This window comes from Lynx rufus, unplaced genomic scaffold (genome assembly GCF_022079265.1).
Source record: "Lynx rufus isolate CCGP_SWC_20201006 ecotype Redwood Valley unplaced genomic scaffold, mLynRuf1.p SCAF_6, whole genome shotgun sequence".
Lineage (NCBI taxonomy): Eukaryota > Metazoa > Chordata > Mammalia > Carnivora > Felidae > Lynx > Lynx rufus.
In genome coordinates this window covers 66,458,801-66,482,344 of record NW_025814878.1, presented here as the reverse complement: position 1 = coordinate 66,482,344, position 23,544 = coordinate 66,458,801, and the positions used below count along the sequence as shown (strand labels likewise).

The 23,544-nt window shown below is 35.9% G+C and overlaps 1 protein-coding gene across 1 annotated transcript in view; it reads right to left on the bottom strand.

The window, feature by feature from the left end:
- The window catches only part of RNGTT (RNA guanylyltransferase and 5'-phosphatase), a 320,167-nt gene that overhangs the window by 206,931 nt on the left and 89,692 nt on the right, over positions 1–23,544 (bottom strand). Inside the window, exons 10-11 of the mRNA XM_047102241.1 lie at positions 12,153–12,224; positions 6,550–6,714 (exon numbers count right to left, since the gene is read on the bottom strand). Coding sequence (XP_046958197.1) covers positions 6,550–6,714; positions 12,153–12,224 — 237 coding nt within the window. The remainder of the gene's footprint in view (positions 1–6,549; positions 6,715–12,152; positions 12,225–23,544) is intronic.

Here is a 23,544-nt window from a genome sequence, read left to right as displayed (position 1 = left end):
ATAGCTAAGACACATGAAAAAAAATGTTCAATATCACTCATCATCAGGGAAATGCAAATCAAAACTACAGTGAGATATCACCTCACACCTGTCAGAATGGCTACAATTAACAACACAAGGAAACAACAGATGTTGGCAAGGATGCAGAGAAAGGGGAACTCCCTTATGCTGTTGGTGGGGATACAAACCGGTGCAGCCCCTCTGGAAAATAATATGGAGGTTCCTTAAAAGTGAAAAATGAGGGGCGCCTGGGTGGCGCAGTCGGTTAAGCGTCCGACTTCAGCCAGGTCACGATCTCGCGGTCCGTGAGTTCGAGCCCCGCGTCAGGCTCTGGGCTGATGGCTCGGAGCCTGGAGCCTGTTTCCGATTCTGTGTCTCCCTCTCTCTCTGCCCCTCCCCCGTTCATGCTCTGTATCTCTCTGTCCCAAAAATAAATAAACGTTGAAAAAAAAATTAAAAAAAAAAAAGTGAAAAATGAAACTACAATATAACCCAGCCATGGCACTACTAGGTATTTGCCCAACGGATACAAAAATACAGATCCAGGGGCGCCTGGGTGGCGCAGTCGGTTAAGCGTCCGACTTCAGCCAGGTCACGATCTCGCGGTCCATGAGTTCGAGCCCCGCGTCGGGCTCTGGGCTGATGGCTCAGAGCCTGGAGCCTGTTTCCGATTCTGTGTCTCCCTCTCTGTCTGCCCCTCCCCCGTTCATGCTCTGTCTCTGTCCCAAAAATAAAAATAAACGTTGAAAAAAAAAAAAATTTAAAAAAAAAAATACAGATCCAAAGGGGTACAAGCAATCCAATGTTTATAGCAGCATTATCAACAATAGCTATATTATGGAAAGAGCCCAAATGTCCATTGACTGATGAATGGATAAAGAAGATGTGGTGTATATATATGCATACATACAATGGAATATCACTCAGCCATCATAAGAATGAAATCTTACCATTTGCAACAACATGGATGGAACTAGAGAGTATTATGCTAAGCAAAGCAAAATAAGTCGGAGAAAGACAAATACCATATGATTTCACTTATATTCAGAATTTAAGAAATAAAGCAAATGAACATAGGGGGAGAAAAGAGAGAGAAGCAAACCAGAAAACAGACTCTTAACTAACGAGAACAAACCAAGGGTTGCTGGAAGGGAACTGGACAGAAGGATAGGTTTAATGGGTGATGAGGATCAAGGCAGGCAATTGCTGTGATGAGCCCTGGGTGTTGTATGTAAGTGATGAATCACTAAATTCTACTCCTGAAACCAATACTACACTATATGTTAACTAACTTGAATTTAAATAAAAATGTGAAACTTAAAAAAAAAAAGTTGTGAACCAAACTGCTGTAAAGAAAAGAAATAACAATAATAATGAAGTCTTCAAAAATAGTAACAATACATTAAGCAGGACTTATCATATTAGGACATATTTTCATATAACTCATGAGATAAACAAATCTAACAGAAAAAGATAATTGTATTATATCTATAGATGAAAAGTCATTTGGCAATACTGAATACCTTTTCTTTTTTAATGTTTATTTATTTACATTGGGAGAAAGCTCACACTCAGGGAAAAGGGGCAGAGAGAAAGGAAGAGAAAATCTTAAGCCAGTTCCACACCGCCAGCAAAGAGCCCCATGTGAAGATCAATGTCACAAGCCACGAGATCATGACCTGAGCCAAAATCAAGAGCAGAACGCCAAACTGAGCTACCAGGTGCCCCATAAATACCTATTCTTGAGTAAAAGTAAAACAACTCAATATTCTGGTTTCTCTTCGGAATGCATAAATCTTTCAGCTTTTAAAAGTAAAACAACTCACCAAAATAGAGCCAGATACTTGTTTAACCTGATAAAATAGATTTCAGACTCAGAGGCAACATATACTTGTAAGCAACACTAGAAGCACCGCCATGCAAATCAAGAACAAGATCCCTATAACTATCACTACAATTTAAATATGTATTCATGCATAACTGAATCAGACAAGAGAAAAATATATTAAAAATCTAAAGAATAAAACTGTGTCTATTTATACTTAATATGATTGAATACCTAGAAAATCCAAGAGAATCAACTGAAGAATTATTATAAACAACAAAATATAGTGAGAACTGGAAAAATAAAGTCTGTATACCAAAATCAACAGCTTTCTTTTTCTTATTTTTAAAAATGCTTTTTAATGTTTTTATTCATTTTTGAGAGAGAGAGAGAGAAAGACAGAGAGAAAGAGAGAAAGAGAGAGAGTACCAGCAGGGGAGGGGCAGAGAGAGAGAGGGAGACACAGAAAGCCAAGCAGGCTCCAGGCTCTGAGCTGTCAGCACAGAACCCAACACGAGGCTCAAACCCAAAAACTGTGAGATCATGACCTGAGCCAAAATTGGATGCTTAACTGACTGAGCCACCCAGGTGCCCCCCAAATCAACAGCTTTCAAATTTAAAAACTTGTATAAAAGGCATCTGCTAAGTCCTACAGGTAACAGCACCCTTAATAGTTAAAATAGACTTCCTGCTCCAAAGAAAAGGAATAAATATGGCTGTATCACTCTCACTACCTGTATTCAACATTAAATAAGAGGCTCTTAGCCAGTATAAAAAGGCAAGAGAAAAAATAAAAAGGTACCCAGATTGGAAAGGAAAACTAAAAGTGCCCTTTTTTTTGTTTTGTTTTGTTTTGCAGAGGACATGACTGTCTATGCAAAAAGATATGATGGAATCTATAAAAAGCTAGTACATGGGAACCTGGGTGGCTCAGTTCATTAAGAGTCTGACTGCAGCTCAGGTCATTATCTTATACTTCGTGGGTTCAAGCCCCATGTCAGGCTCTGTGCTCACAGCTAAGAGCTTGGAGCCTGCTTCAGATTCTGTGTCTCCCTCTCTTTCTCCCCCTCCCCCACTTGTGTTTTCTCTCTCTCTCTCTCTCTCTCTCTTTCTCTTTCTCAAAAATAAATAATTAAAAAAATAATCTAGTAAAGTAATAAGTGAGTTAGCAAGACTGCAAGAAAAAAATCAATATACAAAAATCAATGTATTACTATATGTTATCAACAATTAAAAATTGAAAAATTTAAATACTATTTATAATATATCAAAGAGTATGAAATCAATCTGAAAAAAGTCAGATGAGTAAAACCACAAAAATTTCTTTTTTTTCTATTTTATTTTTTTAATTTACTCCAAGTTAGTTAGCATATCGTGCAATAATGATTTCAGGAGTAGAATCCAGTGATTCATCCCCTACATAAAACACCCAGTGCTCATCCCAAAAAGTGTTCTCCTCAATGCCTATCACCCAGTTAGCCAATCCCCCCACCCACAACCCCTCCAGCAACCCTCAGTTTGTTCTCTGTAGTTAAGAGTATCTTATGTTTTGTCCCCCTCCCTGTTTTTATATTATTTTTGCTTTTCTTCCCTTCTGTTCATCTGTTTAAACAAAAAAATTTTCTGAAATTAAAGACCTAAATAAAAGGAGAGAAATACCAGTTTGATAAACTGGAAAACTCAACACTGTTAGGGTATCAAATCTTCTCCCCCAAATTGATCTATATATTCAATGCAATTCCAATCCAAATCTCAGCATGCACTTCGTAGATACTGACAAACTTATTCTAAAATTCACATGAAAATGCTAAGGCCTAGAAAGTTGGAAGGTTAATCCTATCTCATGTCAAGGTTTAATCTGAAACGTAATCAAGACAGTGTGGTATTAGTGTAAAGACAGACAAATACAATCAAGGGAACAGAACAGAGTCTAGAAAAAGACCCAGACATTCCATGACAACTTAGTTTTCATAAAGGTGCAAAAAGCAAGTCAATGAAAAAAGGGCAGTCTCTTCAATAACTGGTGCAGAAATAACTGGATGTTCATATACAAAACCAACAAAAACCTATCAAGTGACTAAAAATAACTCCAATGTCTAAAAATAACTCAAATGTCTAAGACTATGGAATAGTTAAATTACGGTACCGATAAGATGAAAATCTTTGCATCTGTGAAAAAAAAAGGAAAGGGGGGACTATCTCTACATACCAATACTGGGGTAAGGGGACTCAAAATATATTAAGTAAAAAAAGCAAAGAATAGAATAAAAGAAAGAAAGAATAAAAGCATAGAATGGTGTGTTAAGAATCATCTCTTGGATAAGGTTGGTAAGAATAGTAAATGTATTTGCTTATATATGCATAGGAAAATTCTGATGGATACAGTTATAAGCTAATGGCAATGGTTATTCTTCTGATGTGATAAATGAATAGAAAACTTTCATAGAAATTTTTTGCTGTGTGACTTTAAAAATTTTATAAACATATTAATCCATTCAAATAATTCTTTTTTAATTGGCCTTCAAGCTGTAAATACAAACAAGCTGTAAATACAAATAAGCTGTAATCTGAGAAGCTGCTATTTGTTTTTACTATTTTGGATGCTGTATTCTAATTATGTATACTAAAGTTAAAAACTGAACAACTCATTATCTCTTCACTGGACTTGACAGATCAAATGACAAAATGAGTAGGTTGTTAACAGAGCTATGTTAAGTCCTAAAATCAAAGTTATCTCCAAGATTTTATAGATATATACAAATAAAATTCTATTATTCTACACATTTCTGTGCATTCTTCATAGTTGTAAATTTTGTTTAAATCCACATAAAAACTAGCATTCCTCATAAAAAATGATACATACTTCTCTCAAAAATGCTTTATTATTCATAATATCACTATTTCACCCATTCCCATTAGTAATGATAAAAATAATAAGAATCTCTACAGCAATCATCTGTTACATGTAGCTACTATCCTATAACTGGTGTTGCTGTAGTCTTACCCTTTAGACCAACTCTGCTACAAAATGTGCTTTTCTTCTTTATTACATGGAACAAAAAAAAAAAAACAACAGAACTGGAAAATGAGAGGAGGAAGTTATACTTAAAATTCCACATACTAGAATTCTTTTAATTTTTTAAGTTTACTTATTTTGAGAGAGAATGCACACGCGCACGTCAGCAGGGGAGGGGCAGAATCCCAAGCATGCTCCGTGCTGTCAGTGCAGAGCCTGATGTGGGGCTCGAACTCATGAACTGTGAGATCATGACCTGAGCCGAAATCAAGAGTCTAACACTTAACTGACTGAGCCACGCAGGCACCCCTAGAATTCCTTTAAAAAAAAGAGTATCTTAGAATTTTTTAGGGGTTATATAAGCTAAGTGTTTAAAAAAAAATAACAGGTTTTTCTAGTGAAAAACTACATGAAAAGTTGTTCAACCTGCTTCACATCCCTTAAGAACAGTTCTTATAGTAATCCACTGCAAATATTTCTAAGTAGCACTGATTGTAACTAAAGAAACTGTATGATCTAAGACATTTTCTTAAATGTTGAACTTGAATTATGACAGCACAAGCTGTCAAGTTAGTTTTTTTAAAAAATGAATGCAAACTGAAACCATGTGGCCTCTGCTCAACTTTTACACTGATTTATAATTTAGAAAGTGTTTCTATAAGAATGCATTGCTCCAGTTAGCAAATTTTCACCAATGACATAGTCCATGTTAAGTGTCTATCAACCTTATCCTTACCCTTACCCTACAGATTGGGCAGGGCACAGAAATAGATACCCCTTTAACATCCCTGCTGCCAAAACAGACACAAAAGGCAAGCAGTGAGCTGTGGGAAGATCATGGCAGCAGGGATCAACCAAGAGTTCCATGCCAAGCAGGTGTTATGCAAAAATTCCATAAAAATAGAATAATAACTTCGTATTCATTGACATGAAAAATGATAGGCACTGGACAGTGCTGGGATTACTGTAGCTATTATATCCAAGGGCTCATTCCAAATTAAGTGGACATGAGCAGAAGCAGGTAAAATACTACAAAAATTTACATCATCTAGCATGTGGGATTATATTAGAAAAGAATTTAAAATGCATACTTGCAGATGTTGCTATACTTCCTATATTATTCTATCATAACCACCCCTTCTCCAAAATATAATAATTTCATGTTGCATCTTTACTGTCAAATATTATGTAGTAGTTAAAAATAATGAGACAAATCTCTAAGCACTAACCTGGAAATATTTCCAAGCCACACTGTTAGGTAAAGAAAACAACAATCCCAGAATGATGCATTTTAAGTGTCAAAACAACAGAAAGAAACAAAAGAAAACCCTCAATATATGTACGTATGCAAATGCTTTTTTAAATAGGAGTAAGAACCAGGTTGGTGACCTTCAGAAGGCATAACAGGTAATTTTCACTCTATCTCATTCTTTACTGTCTACAGCTTTTTAAAAAACATAACATAGACCAACAGCCATGAATCAAAAACTATTATGAGAAACAAGAAAGGAACCTAGTTTAAGTTTCCATCACTGAGAATCTTACTCTGGAGAAGACTTGGGAATTGCACAAGTTTGTCCAGAATAGTGCTATATTCAATTAAAATAATTTCTGGAAAAATCAAGACAACTGGGCAGTAATATGTCATTCACAATCCTCTCACAAGCTAAATTATGACACACTGTAAGGACTAATTAGAAAATTTTACCTTTCTTGAAGTATAGATGTCAAAAAATGGCTTATTTCTGACACTAAATGGTTCCTGTGTTTTGTCAATGAGCCCAGTCTTCATTTTTTCATGTCGAGGACTTATTATTTCTCTTTCTATACACTGCAGACGAATATTAAAATCACAATCTCCAACTGGCTGTGCCTGAATCAAATGAGACAATTATTTCAATTTCAATACTAAAAACTATTTTATCAGCATAATTATTAAAGCCATCACAATGTACATAGCAGTCTATGTAAGGAGCATCTTTAAAGTTGTCCAGTGCACAGATTGCACAACCACATGTCAGTCCTAATTTGACTAATAAACACACCTAAACACACACACATAGACACACAAGAGTTATTTATTTTAAAATTATAAATGCATGAAATAGTATAAGAATGATACAATATTCTCCAATATAAACTGAAGTTTTCACATCTGAATTAAAGTGTTAATATACTGACTAATCATTTTTATTATTTGAATTAGTACAATTATATGAACTAATAAAACCGGTATGAAACTAAAATCCACATAATTCAGGAAAGTATAAGCAAACAACATATCAAAATAAGCAACACAGTCGCCTATAATGTTTTTTGTTGCTTAAAGTGCTAATACATCAACAAGTAGAAAATAATTATTAGACAAATACATTCTCAACTCTGAAAACTAATCTAGAACAAAGCTTCCATAATATATTCAATTATACAGTTATAAAGTTCTCTATATACAGTATATATACAACATGGTCCATATAAGTGGTATCTATGATTTGAACCATGAAATAAAAAGAGTGCATATACTTTTTACATAAATTGAAGGTAGGGGCTTAAACTATCCAAATGGTATAGACAAATATAGTTTATAACACTTCATCTGGTGACAGTATCATCCAGATAAGTAACATCACCTCATATCAAGTACCCCTCTTTTTTATTTTGCAGATGGGACACCCTTCCATGAATTTTTCTCACCTTTTCATCTTCTTCCTCTTCCCTAATCTATATCACCCAACCTAACGTTTATACAACCTAATGCTTACAAAAGGGTGGCAGCATTTGCTTAAGCTGTAGACATTAAATATGCCTTGAGAATGACTTTTTCTCAGCTTTGAAAGGATGACAATTTTGATACTCAGCAAAGAATAATAAGCCCTAGATATGTTCCCTTTACATAAAGGCATACAACTGTTTGTAAAAGGTATGTATTGAAGAAATGTTAGTCAATGATCACAAAGTTCATGTGTAATCTTTCCCATACAACCTACATCATCAATAAGGCTGAAAAACCTGAAATGTTAGGCTTATTTATTATACCTATTAGATGAATTCAGATCCCTACAAAATTAATGTGGAACAAGTAAGTCCTCCTTTTTTAAATAAAAAGCCTAACAACTGTTTACAAATATGTAAGTTGTCTTAATTCTCTCCTAAATACTTTTCACTTCAAAGTATGTATACATAAATTCATCAAAACAACAAGAAAAAACTGAAAACAGGTTCATCTGCAAATCTATGCTGCCTATACTAAAGGAGGCAGTTGATAGATAGATGGTAAATCATTGAAAACAGACAACAGGAAGAACTCAGTAACTATTAACTAACTGGCCTTCTAGTTTTGAATTCTTTCTCACTTCAAAATACTATCTAAGCTGCCACTGTAGTTCATCTTTCAAAACAATAAAAGTGTGAGCCTATCATGAACATAACTAAAACGAATCAATAGTGCCCTATTACAGAACTAAGCTAAAATGCCTTATTCAAGTCACCTGACCCCAATCCATTTGCTTTTCCTGCTGTGTCCCATATCTCCCCAGACATCAAGTACACTAACAACCACCTAATGCTCCTGACATCCATGATTCTATCCTTCAAAATTAATCCATGTAACTTTCTCTATCTGCAAGTCAACACTTCAGTAACTCAACTACACCCTGGCTAAACTGAAATACTCTCACTTCTCTAGTGCCTTTCATACATTTCTATATCCCTAACATACCTGCATTGTTGTTATACTATCATAATTCTTTACATTTATTCCTCGTCCATGAGTCCAGTGGTCCACAAATTTCTCTTGATTTTGTACCCGATCTAAATACATACCTAACAAATGTTTATAATATATGTATGTTAATTTCTAATGAATTGCATACATGTACAACTGTATATGTTATAACACAGACAAAAACTGAATACATAAACACAAACATAAAAAATTTCTTCTCAAATCTGTGATAACAGCCTTCTTTGGAGGCCAGTGTACTCTATTACAAACTCCCTGAAAGCCAGAAATTATGTCTTATTCACCTATGTATATCCAACACCTAGAACAATACATATAAAAGATGATTAATGAAATTCTTGTACAAAATAAGGGAACTAAAAAGATTTTTAACGATTATTTAAAAAAATGACTTTTTTCTAATAGTGACCTTGAGTTCGTGATTCAAAATAAGCTGGCTAATCATCAAGGCTCCATAATAAATTAAGGAATTAAATATATGATGGTTTCAATTATAAATATATACTAATATCAGAAATGTGGGGGGAAATGTGACTTTAAAACCAATGAAATATGGCAATAGGCACTCAATAAATATTTATTGAGTAAATAATTACAGCCCTAGAGAGTTAAAGCATAACCTAATCATATCACAGCAAAATATGGATGAATTTGCTAAACGGGATGCAAAAGCACAAACTTTCAAGTCCAGTAAGTTTGATTTCATTAAAATGAAAAACTTCTGTGCATCATTAGATACTAATCTGCAAAAGATACGGTCACATACATAACTAAAAAAGTATTAGAATCCAGAATAATTAATTCCTACACATTAAGATTGACAACCAAATAACAAAATTAGAAAATTATTCAACTTACAATTAAATCACACACTAAAAAATCCAAATAAGTAAAAATGAACGTTTGAAATGCCTTAACTTCATTAGTAATATGGGAAAAGCAAATTAAAACAAGATGAAATACCATTTCATACGCATCCAATTAGCAAAAATTTTCAAGTCTGATAATACCAACTGTGGTAAGCTGTTACACCTACTTCTGAGAGGAATTCAACAAGGTAGCAAATACACCTAAAGTTGCCAATTCAGAATCTCTGTGATGTAGGTTTCTATATCATAGGCAGGAGTGAGGAACTGTACTTTTTAAAAACACATCTCAGGTGTTTACATCCCAAGAATGAAAACTGTCCTAGACAAACTCTGATGTATGCACACAAGAATATATAAAACTGTTCAATAGTTGTATAACAGCAAAATATGGAAACCCAAATGTTCAAAAGGAAAAAAATTTTTTATATATTTATGCAAATTAATACTCAATACTAATTAAAATGAATGAACTAAACCTATATGTATTAATACAGATAAATCTCAACAAAATAATGTGGACCAAAATGCTGAATACCACAGTACAGTACAATGGCATTTATATAACACTAGAAACCTCTCACCACAATACCATATTATTTTATGGACACACACATAGACAGTACAGATATTAAAAACATTCATGAAAATAATAAATATCAAATACAGGGTAGAAGTTTCTTCGGCATAAAAGGTCGTCCTGTTTTGGATGAGAGAGGTGTGCACAAGAAACTTCTACTAGATCTGTAATGATTTATTTCTTATCTCAAAAAATAGGTAAAAACGACAAAATGTTAAGCTTCAACATATCTGATGGTTAATACATGTATATTCCTTAAATTATTCTCTATACTTTTGTATACACTGAAACTTCTCATATTTATTTTTTAAAGAATTAGAAGGCTTGGGGCGCCTGGGTGGCGCAGTCGGTTAAGCGTCCGACTTCAGCCAGGTCACGATCTCGCGCTCCGTGAGTTCGAGCCCCGCGTCAGGCTCTGGGCTGATGGCTCGGAGCCTGGAGCCTGTTTCCGATGCTGTGTCTCCCTCTCTCTCTGCCCCTCCCCCGTTCATGCTCTGTCTCTCTCTGTCCCAAAAATAAATAAAAAAACGTTGAAAAAAAAAAATTTAAAGAATTAGAAGGCTATTGTCAAAGTTTCCAGGCTAAGAAGTGAACCTGCACTGAACACATATTAAAGCAGAGCTCAATGTCAAAAAGCAAAGAAGACAAAACTTCTCCAATCACAACAAAACAATGCAACCACCACCCTTCATGGCTCATTATGGGCCAATAAACATTATTCCAAAATCTGTGATAAGGATAGTCAATTCTGGAAAGCATTACTTTTGAGGAATACAGTAATCACAAACACAAATATATATATTGAATACATATATATATATATTGAAAATTTCCAGGAAAAAAAAATGCCTTTTTTAAAGTAACCTGGATTAATGCATCCTGAATCTTGATACTGTAATTTAAAATACATACCCCAGGGGTGCCTGGGTGGTTCAGTCGGTTGAACATTCGTCTCTTGGTTTCAGCTCAGGTCATGATCTCACAGTTCATGAGATCGAGCCCAGCATCAGGCTCTGTGCTGACAGCTCAGGGCCTGCTCGGGATTCTCTCTCTCTCCCTCTCTGTCTGCCACCCCCTACTCATATGCATGTGCACTCTCTCTCAAAATAAATAAGCTTCAAAAAATAATAATAAGTAAAATACATACCCCAAAAGAGAACTTTTAAAAATTTGTTATAAATCTTCAAAATCCTAACACTTAGACAACACTTTTAAGTCCAGAATTCTTAATTGCTTTTGGTCTGCTTTGAATACTAAATGACTGTGCAATTTGAATAATGTACGTCTAGAGAAATGATTATACCTTTTTGTAGGTGTACACTGTTGAAAGAGTTTCTTGCATTTATAGAGTTATCTTGTATTGTCTAAATAATGTAGACAGTGATACTAAAATTAAACTAAACAGGCAGATTTGGGGGCTGGTCTAAAACTATAGCATGGGTAGAGAATGTAATTCCTATTTTTTGATATCTGTTTATAACAGAATTTTATATTTTGTTTTAAGTTTCCTGCCTGTACTCATGAATAACATATTTATGTCCCCAAGTTACATGCTCAACACCCATAATCAGCTTCTCTCTCTTTTTTTTAAGTAACAGTAATAAAATTTGTGGATTTGTTTTTTTAAGTGGGTATAGAATAACTAAAACCAAGAGTTTACATCCTATAAAATGCTGTCTTATTTATCAGTCAAACTATTTTTCTTTACTCACCTGAAGTATCTAAAAAAACTCTAAAGACAAAGAAATGTAAAAAATTATTAAGATTTCATACGAGTAACCTCAGTCACAATTTTTCTTTCCTACTATCTCTAAGGCAGTAACACTTCTTAAAAATTTTTTTAATGTTTATTTATCTTTAAGAAAGAGAGAGACAGAGTGCAAGCGGGGGAGGAGCAGAGAGAGACAGGGAGACACAGAATCTCAAGCAGGCTCCAGGCTCTGAGCTGTCAGCACAGAGCCTGACATGGGTCTTGAACTCACAAACCCTGAGATCGTGACCTGAGCTGAAGTCAGACACTTAACTGACTGAGCCACCAAGGGACCCCGGCAGTAACATTTTTTATGTGTAAAAATATAACTATTATCTCAAGGGCAATTTTATAAACTATAAAAGGTACTTACATTGAATTTAATTATGTCATATATCAAATACCTAGGAACAGCCTGTCCATTTACTCTGTCAATAATCATTTCCTTGAAAGAGAAAAGAAAAGAAGGTAAGTTTCTTCATATTTTAATGGCAATTTCTTTAATTTGATTCAAACATAATGTACACACAGCAAGTACATAAATCATATAATATACAACCTGATGAAACATTAAAGTGAACACACTTATACCCAGATCAATACACTGTCTGCATTCCAAAACTCCCTGTCATGAATTTATTCTGCACTAAAAGAAAATGATATGACAATATCTCAGTATGCTTTTACTATTTGAATTACTATGCTACATTTTGTTTCATGTTTGAATTACTAAGCAGCTATTAGAACAAAGGAACTATAAATTTTAATTCTAAATATGAGGAACATTTTTAAAAATAATTTTGTTAAATCATTATTGCTTTAAATTTTGTTACAGGCCAATTATTTAATCATAAAATCTATAAGTATAAATGGTGTCCTTATTATAAATATAATCCTCATGTAAGTCAAATCCCAAATACAAAATCTAACAGCACACCTAAAGGAACTAGAAGCAGAACAGCAAAGAAACCCCAAGGCCAGCAGAAGAAGAGAAATAATAATGATTATAACAGAAATAATACAAAATCTAAAAAAACAGTAGAACAGATCAATGAAACTAAGAGCTGGTTTTTTTAAAAAATAAACAAAATTGATAAACCCCTCGCTAGACTTCTCAAAAAGAGAAAGAACCCAAACAGATAAAATCACGAATGAAATTGGACTTATCACAACCAACCCCTCAGAAATATAAACAATTATCAGAGAATACAATGAAAAACAATATGCCAACAAACAGGACAACTGGACCACTGGAAGAAGTGAACAAATTCCTAGACACCCACACACTACCAAAACTCAAATGGGAAGAAATAGAAAATTTGAACAGACTCATAACTAGTGAAGAAATTGAATCAGTTATCAAAAATCTTCCAACGGGGGCGCCTGGGTGGCGCAGTCGGTTAAGCGTCCGACTTCAGCTCAGGTCACGATCTCGCGGTCCGTGAGTTCGAGCCCCGCGTCGGGCTCTGGGCTGATGGCTCAGAGCCTGGAGCCTGTTTCCGATTCTGTGTCTCCCTCTCTCTCTGCCCCTCCCCCGTTCATGCTCTGTCTCTCTCTGTCCCAAAAATAAATAAACGTTGAAAAAAAAAAAAAATTAAAAAAAAAAAAAAATCTTCCAACAAAAAAGAGACCTGGGCCTGCTGGCTTCCCAGGGGAATTCTACCAGACATTTAAAGAAGAGTTAATACCTATCCTTCTCAAGCTGTTCCAAAAACTAGAAACGGAAGGAAAGCTTCTGGACTCATTCTATGAAGCCAGCATTACTTTGATTCCCAAACCAGACAGAGACCCCACAAAATAGGAGAACTACAGGCCAATATCTTGATGAACATGGATGCAAAAATTCCTAACAAGATACTAGCAAATCGAATTCAACAGCATATAAAAAGAATTATTCACCATTATCAAGTGGGATTCATTCCTGGGCTGTAGGGCTGGTTCAATATTCACAAATCAATCAATGTGATACATCACATTAATAAAAGAAAGGGTAAGAACCATATGATCCTGTCAATAGATGCAGAATAAGCAGTTGATAAAATACAACATCCTTTCTTAATAAAAACCCTCAAGAAAGTCAGGATAGAAGGAACATACTTAAACATCATAAAAGCTATATGAAAAGCCCACAGCTAGTATCATCCTCAATGGGGAAAAACTGAGAATTTCCCCAGTGAGATCAAGAACATGACAGGGATGCCCACTCTCACCACTGTAGTTTAACATAGTGTTGGAAGCAAACAACAAAATGAAATAAAAAGCATCATATCTGGCAAAGAAGAAGTCAAACTTTCACTTTTCGCAGACATGGAAAACCCAACAGACTCCATCAAAATACTGCTAGAACTGATACATGAATTCAACAAAGTCACAGGATACAAAATCAATGTACAAAAATCGGTTACATTTCTATACACCATAATGAAGCAACAGAAAGAGAAATCCAGAAATTGATCCCATTTACAATTGCACCAAGAACCATAAAATACCAAGGAATAAACCTAACCAAAGATATAAAAGATCTGTATGCTGAAAACCACAGAAAACTTATGAAGGAAATTGAAGAAGACACAAAGAAATGGAAAAATATTCCATGCTCATGGATGGAAGAATAAATACTGTTAAAATGTCAATACTACCCAAAACAATCCACACATTCAACGAAATCCCAATCAAAATTACACCGGCATTCTTCTCAAAGCTAGAACAACAGTCCTAAAATTTTATAGAACCACAAACGACCCCAAATAGCCAAAGTAATGTTGAAAAAGAAAACCAAAGCAAGATGCATCACAATCCCAGACTTTAACCTCTACTACAAAGCTGTAATCATGAAAACAGTATGGTATTGGCACAAAAACAGACACATAGACCAATGGAATAGAATAGAGACCCCAGAGGGGCACCTGGGTCGCTCAGTCACTTAAGCGTCCGACTTCGGCTCAGGTCATGATCTCGTAGTTCGTGGGTTTGAGCCCATGTCGGGCTCTGTGCAGACAGCTCAGGGCCTGGAACCTGCTTCGGATTCTGTGTCTCCTCTCTCTGTCCCTCCCCTGCTTGCGCTCTTTCTCTCTCTCAAAAATAAAGATTAAAAAAAGAAGAAGAAGAAGAAGAAGAAGAAGAAGACGACGACGACGAAGACCCCAGACCCCAGAATTGGACCCACAAATGTATGGCCAACCAACCTTTCAAAGCAGGAAAAGTATCCAATGGAAAAAAGAGTCTTTTTAACAAATGGTGCTGGGAGAACTGGACAGCAACATGAGAAAGAATGAAACTAGACCACTTTCTTACACCACACACAAAAAGAAACTCAAAATTGATGAAAGACCTAAATGTGAGACGGGAAACCATCAAAACCCTAGAGAAGAAAACAGGCAACAACCTCTTTGACCTCAGCCGCAACAATTTCTTGCTCCAAAGGCAAGGAAATTAAAAGCAAAAATGAATATTGGGACCTCATCAAGATAAAAATCTTCTGCACTGCAAAGGAAACAACGAAACTAAAAGGCAACTGACAGAATGGGAAAAGATACTTGCAAACGACATATCGGATAAAGGGTTAATATCCAAAATCTATAAAGAACTTAACCAAACTCAACACCCAAAAAACAAATAATCCACTGAAGAAATGGGCAGAAGACATGAATAGACAGTTTTCCAAAGAAGACATCCAGATGGCCAACAGACACATGAAAAGATGCTCAATGCCACTCGTCATCAGGGAAATACAAATCAAAACCACACTGAGATACCACCTCACACCAGTCAGAGCAGCTTAAATTAACAACTCAGGAAATAACAGATGCTGGCAATGATGTGGAGAAACGGGAACCCTCTTGCACTGTTGGTAAAAATGCAAACTGGTGCAGCCACTCTGGAAAACAGTGCAGAGGTTCCTCAAAAAACTAAAAATAGAACTACCTTATGACCCAGCAATAGTAGTACTCAGAATTTATCCAAAGGATACAAGAGTGCTGATTCATAAGGGCACATGCACTCCAATGTTTAGAGCAGTGCTTTCAACAACAGCCAAATTATGCAAAGAGCCTAAATGTCCATCAACTGATGAATGGATAAAAAAGATGTGGTTTATATATACAATGGAATACTACTTGGCAATGAGAAAGAATGAAATCCTACCACTTGCAACAACGTGGATGAAACTGGAGGGTATTATGCTGAGTTAAATAAGTCAATCAGAAAAAGACAGATACCATACATTTTGACTCATATGTGGAACTTGAGAAACTTAACAGAAGACCACGGGGGAAGGAAAGGGGAAAAATAATTTCAAACAGAGAGCGAGGCAAACCATAAGAGACTCTTAAATATAGAGAACAAACTGAGAGCTGATGTGGGGAGCAGGGGAAAGGGGGAAATGGGTGATGCGCATTGAGGAGGGCACTTGTTGGGATGAGCACTGGGTGTTGTATGTAAGCAATGAATCACGGGAATCTACCCCAAAACCAAGAGCACATTGTATACACGGTATGTCAGCAAACTTGACAATAAATTATATTTAAAAAAATAATAGTAATAATTTTGTTAAATCATTATTGCTTTAAATTTTGTTACAGGCCAATTATTTTAATCATAAAATCTATAGGTATAAATTATGTCCTTATTATAAATATAATCCCCATGTAACCCATATGGTCTTTCTTGGTCCCATGTCCCTCTACTATGATCAAAGGGAACAGGACAAGAGAATATATTACATATCATAGCCATTAAGTGGAAAAAACTTCAATTATGCACTTGGACAAAAAAGAGATAAAGGACATTAAACAATAATTACAGAGAGACACTGGGGTGGTTCAATTGGTTATGCGGCCAACTCATGGTCATGATCTCACGGTTCATGAGTTTGAGCCTTGCACCGGGCTCTGCACTGACAGTGCGGTGCCTGTTTGGGATTCTCTCTCCCTCTCCCTCTCTTTCTGCCCCTACCCCGCTTGTGCGCTCACGTGTGCTCTCTCTCTCTCTCTCTCTCTCAAAATGAAAAATAAAACTTTAAAAAAAATTTTTAAAAATTAAAAAGATGATTACAGGTCCATAATGCAGTGTTTTATAAAATTTTAATTCTCAAAAATATTCCAAAAATTCTTTCTATCCTCATATTCTTCCTAAAAAACTAAGCAGGGTTTTTTTGTTTTTATGATCTAATTTCACGACAGAAAATCCACAAACAACCATCTAAAATTACAAAGAACACAGTGATTTAGGACAAATATACTTTGTTAAGAAACTATTACTAATTAATCTCTTTCCCAAATATGTATTTGTTAACCTACAGGTATTTATTTATGGTTATTATCTTGAACCCAACCCATGGCATAAATTAAATCACTTTGTTATCTTAAACTGTTTACTAAAATATTTTTACTTAAATACTTGTATCTGAGAATTTTATGAGCCATCAAGATGGCACCAAAAACAGGATTATTATTTTCAAAATTATTTTCAATATAAGGTTGGAAATTAAGTGAACTTCCAGGTTTAGATAGCAGACATCACAGCATTTCTCTCCCAAATTACCTGATGAAATGAGCAAAAACATATCTTCCTTTGGACATTAATTTTTATTTTTTTTCAACGTTTATTTATTTTTTGGGGGACAGAGAGAGACAGAGCATGAACTGGGGAGGGGCAGAGAGAGAGGGAGACACAGAATCGGAAACAGGCTCCAGGCTCTGAGCCATCAGCCCAGAGCCCGACGCGGGGCTCGAACTCACGGAGCGCGAGATCGTGACCTGGCTGAAGTCGGACGCTTAACCGACTGCGCCACCCAGGCGCCCCTTCCTTTGGACATTAAAAATAGCAAAACGGAAAATTTATTATCAGCAAACAAAACAAGTAAAAGGAAATATGCAAGTAAGCATTAAAACACTGAAAACTACTAAGACTCTGGTAAAGCAAAAAGGCACACCAGGGTTCAGCTCCAAGCTCGCCAAATCCCCAGAAGCTCTACTTATAAAATGATAAATTCTTGATAATTGTCACTATTCCACTCAAATACAGATAGAAACGAACTCGGTAGTTATTCTTGTCTTCCTTCTTCTCTCTTCTGATAGAAGTAATAAAAATAGCACAATACTCTTTCTGCCTGAAGAAAGACTCCTGGACTCCATAATAAATTAAAGAAATAACCTGAGCATTACTGGAATAATTTATGATTCCCAATTAGCTAAAGACAACATTCACCAAAGCTTTCTAAAAAGACCAGAACTCAAGGATTCTAACAAAAGACCCAATACGTAGGCTGAGTTATTCCCAAATGGCCTCCCCACCACAATGTCCCCCTTCCCTACAGCTGCCACCATTGCCCTAGGCTACAGAAAAGTAGGTAAATATAAAATACCTAAGCTTAAAACTTTGGTTAAGAAAAGTGGAACCCTTGGGCACTGTTGTTGAGACTGTAAAATGGTGGAAGCACCTGTACAGTGGCAGTTCTATGGCACTATGGCAGTTCTGTCAAAAAATTAAAAATAGCACTTCCATATAATCCAGGAATCCCACCTCCGAGTTTATATCCCAAGAACTGAAAGCAGGGTTTTGAAGAGGTATTTGTACACCCACGTTTATAACATCATTATTCCAATAGCTAACTGGTGGGAGCAACCCAAATATCCATCAACAGATACGTGGATAAATAAATGTGGCATACAGATATGGCAGAATGATATTCAGCTTTGAAAAAAAGGAAATCTATCCCATGCTGCAACATGAATAAACCTTGAGGATATTATGCTATGTAAAATAAGCCAGAAACAAAGACAAATCCTATATGATTTTTACTTATATGAGGTATCGAAAGTAGTTAAAAATCACAGAAATAGAAAGCAGAATGATGGTTGTCACAGACTACAAGTAATGGGGAGCTGTTTAATGGGTACAGAGTTTCACTTTTACAAGATAATGTTCTGGAGGGCTGTTGCACAAAACTGTCCACATAGTTAACACGATTGGGCTTGTATCCTTAAAAATGGTTAAGATAGTAAATTTCATGTTATGTGGCTTTTACCACAACTATAAATTTAAAAAAAATTTTTTAATAAAACCCAGTTAAGAAGGGAAAACAAATTTCCTCTTCTAATCAAACTGGAGAATCAGGAACTAGATTTACCATCTTGCCTGAAAAAAACCAAGTAGACAAATTATAGGCAGCAATACCAAGGCACTGGACATCTAACAACAAAGGACAGTAATCTGTAGGACACAATAAACTATGTGAGCCCTTACAATTGTCCCAGTTAATTGCCCAAGGGGTTTCCAGGGCTTCAAAGCAGGCAGGGGGATTCCAGGTAAAGCTCAGCAGCCTCCCTGAGTTAAAAAAGAAAACAAAGCAAAAAAAACAGAACACGTTGTTCAGGGAGACCAACAGGACTAGAGTTCTCAGGGCAGAGTATAACAGAGACAGACAGAGACAGAAAAAGACAGAGACAGAGACAGATGGAAAGAAAGAACTACAGATATCCTGACACAGACTTCCATGAATGTTCAACAGAGCATGAATATGAGGAAACTACTCAAGGCTGGGAAAAGAACCACTAAAAAGACTTAGAGGGAACCATACAAGCACTAAGATAAGATGGGGAATAATGCCTGCTGCTAAAAGCCAGGTTAATTCACAGGGCACTAAGGACTCAGAGAAGCATCTTGTCTCAATAGTAAAGAATAACTATCCCTACACCAAACTCTGCTTTAGTCCACCTAACAAATCTTAAAAGCAAGACTCGAAAAGTATAAACCAGTTCCAAGTAAATTACATGCATCCCAGAACAATGCTCAAAATATTTACAGCAATACAAACATATCAAGCCTCCAACAAGGTAAAATTTTAAATGTCCGGCATCTAGTCAAAAATTGAACAGGTATGCAAGGAGGAAAAAATGTATATATACACACAACCCATCAGGAGGAGAAAAACCAATCAAAAATAGGCCCAAAACTGAGAAACATGTCAGAATCAGCAAGCAAGAAAATTAAGACAATTATAATAGTATTCCATATATTCCAAAAGTTAAGCAGAGATATAGAAGACACAAAAAAGACTCAAAATGAATTTTCAGAGGTGAAAACTACAGTGCCTGAGGTGAAAAATACTATGAATACAACGAATAGCAATTTAGACACTGCAGAAAAAAAGATTAGTAAACTTGAAGACACAGCAAGAGAAACTATCCAAAATAAAACAGAAAAAAGTTTGTTTTTTAATGAAAAGAGCTTTGATAACAAAATCTTCAAACAGGTGAAGGATAGAAATAGTGGTAAAAAAATGTTCTACTTTTAATGAAAATTGTAAACCCATAGATAAAGGATGCTCAACAAACCTAAACGTGAAAAAAAAAAACTGAAGAAAACTACAACAGGGGTGCCTGGGTGGCTCAGTCAGTTAAGTGTCTGACTTAGGCTCAGGTCATGATCTCACGGCTCATGAGTTCAAGCCCCACGTCAGGCTCTGTGCTGACAGAGCAGAGCCTGGAGCCCACTTCAGATTCTGTGTCTCCCTCTCTTCCTCTGCCTTTCCCTCTCTCCCTCCCTCCCTCTCTCTCTCTCAAAAACAAACATTAAAAAAAACCCCACAAAACTAGAAGATACATCAATTTCATATAGCTCAAGATTCTGTTAGAAATTGCTCCATTGTCTTTTGGTATTAAGTATTGCAGTGGAGAAACTTAGACCTTAAATCCTTCAATTGTGGGCCCCACCAAAAAATAAACAAAACAAAACAAAACACCTGCATGTTTTACTTTCCTATCCTCTGTACTTTTCTATATTCCATTCCTTTTTACTGAAGATCCCAGGTATCCACCCTTCTACCTATCCATCCAATATTTCCTGAGCCGAAACTACATATTAGACATAGCTCTAAGTGCTGGAGAAATTAAGCATACAGTCCCTACCTTCAGAGGAGAGTCCCAGAAAGAGAAGAGAATAGTTAAGCAGCTGGGTCCAATGAAGAGTTACAGCTTTAATGAGAGATGGCCATATAGAGTGGCCATGTAGCTTATTGTCTATATCAGAATACTTCTGATATATTGCTAACTATACCAAGACAACAGACATAAACCTACACTCTTTCAGCCAAATAAGGAAAGGAATACCAAATACATAGGGAATAAGCCTAACGAGGAGTAGTTATTTCCACTTGAAGAGTAAGAGAAAGGTATGCTAAGACACTTGGGACCCATGAGTTGAACCCTGAAGGACACAGTGGTCATTTCCTAGCAGGACAGTGGATGAGCCAAACTGTATTACAAAGGCATGGAAATGATGGTTTTGAAGCAAACTGTCCAAAGCTCAGTATAGATGGAGGTTATGTTTCAAGGGTTCACAATCAAAGACAATGGCAAAGACACAGGCATGGCCCAGATATAAAGAATATTATGTTTAGCAGTTTGGGTTTCATGCTATGCGCAATGGGGAACCATTGAACGGTTTTAATGAGAGGAAATAATTAACTGTTCTCTGGAAGCCTGTAGACCTCCAAAGCTCATCTCAAAGATAACCCATTCCTTGAAATCCACTCAACTAAGGCCACCTAGGTGACGAAATGTTCTGGAATTAGCAGTAATGGTGGCATAATCTTGTGAATATACTAAAGACTACTAAATTATACAGCTTAAAAGGGTGAATTTCGTAGTTTGTGAATTATATTTCAAGTTTTAAAAATAAAACTAAATTTTCTTAAATCCTAAGATCAGTTCCTCAGAATGAAGGAAAATGATGGAACGAACCCCAGATACACAGCATACATTAAATGTCAGCTATATACATTTAATTATACATATTCTGTAAATATAGGCACAACAAAATGACTAAAAGAAGATACAACAAAATGTTAAAATGTAACCTCTTCTTGACAGTTGAATTTTTTTCTACTTTATGATATACAGACTTTCCAAAATTCTAACAATGAGTATGCATATTCCTTTATAAAACATTAACAGTTGAACAGACATGCCATTTTTCCAAGATTCTTGCTATTAACTTTGGTGATTAACTGCTATATTCTCCTCTTAGCCTCAGTATAAAATTAACTGAATTTCACTGATTGTTTCAAATGAATTAATGCCATACTTCTAAACTCCTATTTTCTGCATTTTGTGGGTCAAAGAACATAATTTAGAGAGCAAAACAAAAGCTTCAATGCTCACATATGACAGGCAGACAATTAGGTAGTTTGAGTTATTCTTGGATTTGGAATTTTACAAAAACAATTTGCAAATGAAAATGTAGAAGAAACAGGAAACTACAGAGGACTGTTTTAATTAACTAACTGGAAAAACAGATATGGCAACTATAATTCTGGTCCAAGTAAATTGACATCATGAATCATATTGCTATTTTAAAACTTCACAAGAGTCTATTATGCAGTTTTTCATTTGTCCAAGTTCGGGGTGAAAATAAATAGTATTGCTCAGTTAAATCTGCAGATGGTTAAACATCTAATTTTTAAGCATTATTTCCTACCTGGAATGCCCTCAGCCCATGTCCAACAAAAATCTCTTTCTAAAGAAATCTTTCCATATCTAATGCCAATTCCTCTATAAAACATCCTTCATTCCAAACTAACTGGATATAATTTATTTCTCCTCCAAACCACCACAGGACTTCTGTAAAATACCAGTCAAGTTATTGTTTTATTTGAAGGTCTCCCATGTCACTACCAATTTTTCTCCACCCCTACCCAGTGCAGTAAAATCTCTCAAGGGTGAGGCCTTCTTTTCAACCCTCTGCACTCGGCACAGCAACTTGAACATGAAACGCATTTAAAAACATGAGTTCAACAACAAACTATGCTAAACTATGACAAATGCTGTAACTTAAAAGTCTTTTTCTTCCTTTTATTTTATTAATTATAATGCTAAAAAACTCTATTGTAAATGAGGGTAACACAAACAAAACTATTCTTGCTGTTCCCTTGAACTAACTACCAGAGCTGTCACACTGGCTGTGCAGGTTACAAACGGCAAAACTCCAGGGGTACCAGTCATACCATGTGTGTGTACGCATTGCACACACATGCACATACATATGTTACAAATGTTGGCATATATATACACATATGTGTCATTTTATTACAAAATGGCATTTACTGCACACTGTCACAGGAATGAGAATTTACTAGCAGTCCCCCAGAGTAGACAGTATAGATATCTCTTTGTTTTGTGACTCTATTTACTCTGCTCAGTCTCTGCCACTCCATCCAACTATGCTACCCTCATCCTGCCTTTAGTACCTGCTCATAGTCATCCTCTCAACCTGGACTCCTACCATCACTCATTAGGAACCACCTAATACATTCCTTGATCTCACTTCCACTGCTCTTCACACGACCTCAACCTCTCACCCTCCTCGATCACATCCCAAACCTTCTCATTACCCCAAACTATACCTCAGAAGTGACTAATTCAAGGGCGCCTGGGTGGCTTAGTCGGTTAAGCATACAACTTCAGCTCAGGTCACGGTCCCGCAGCTTGTGAGTTTGAGCCCTGCGTCGGGCTCTGTGCTGATAGCTCAGAGCCTGGGTCCTACTTTGAATTCTGTGTCTCCCTCTCTCTGCCCCTCCCACACTCACACTGTCTCTCTGCCTCTCCCTCTCCCTCTCTCTCTCAAAAATAAAAATTAAAAAATTAAAAAAAAAAGAAGTGACTAGTTCAAACATCCTATTCTCCCATCGCAGTCTTCCATCTTCTGGTTTGCACACTCAAATAACTAGCTGGTAAATAAAAACAAACAGCATAGGATGGGGGCCA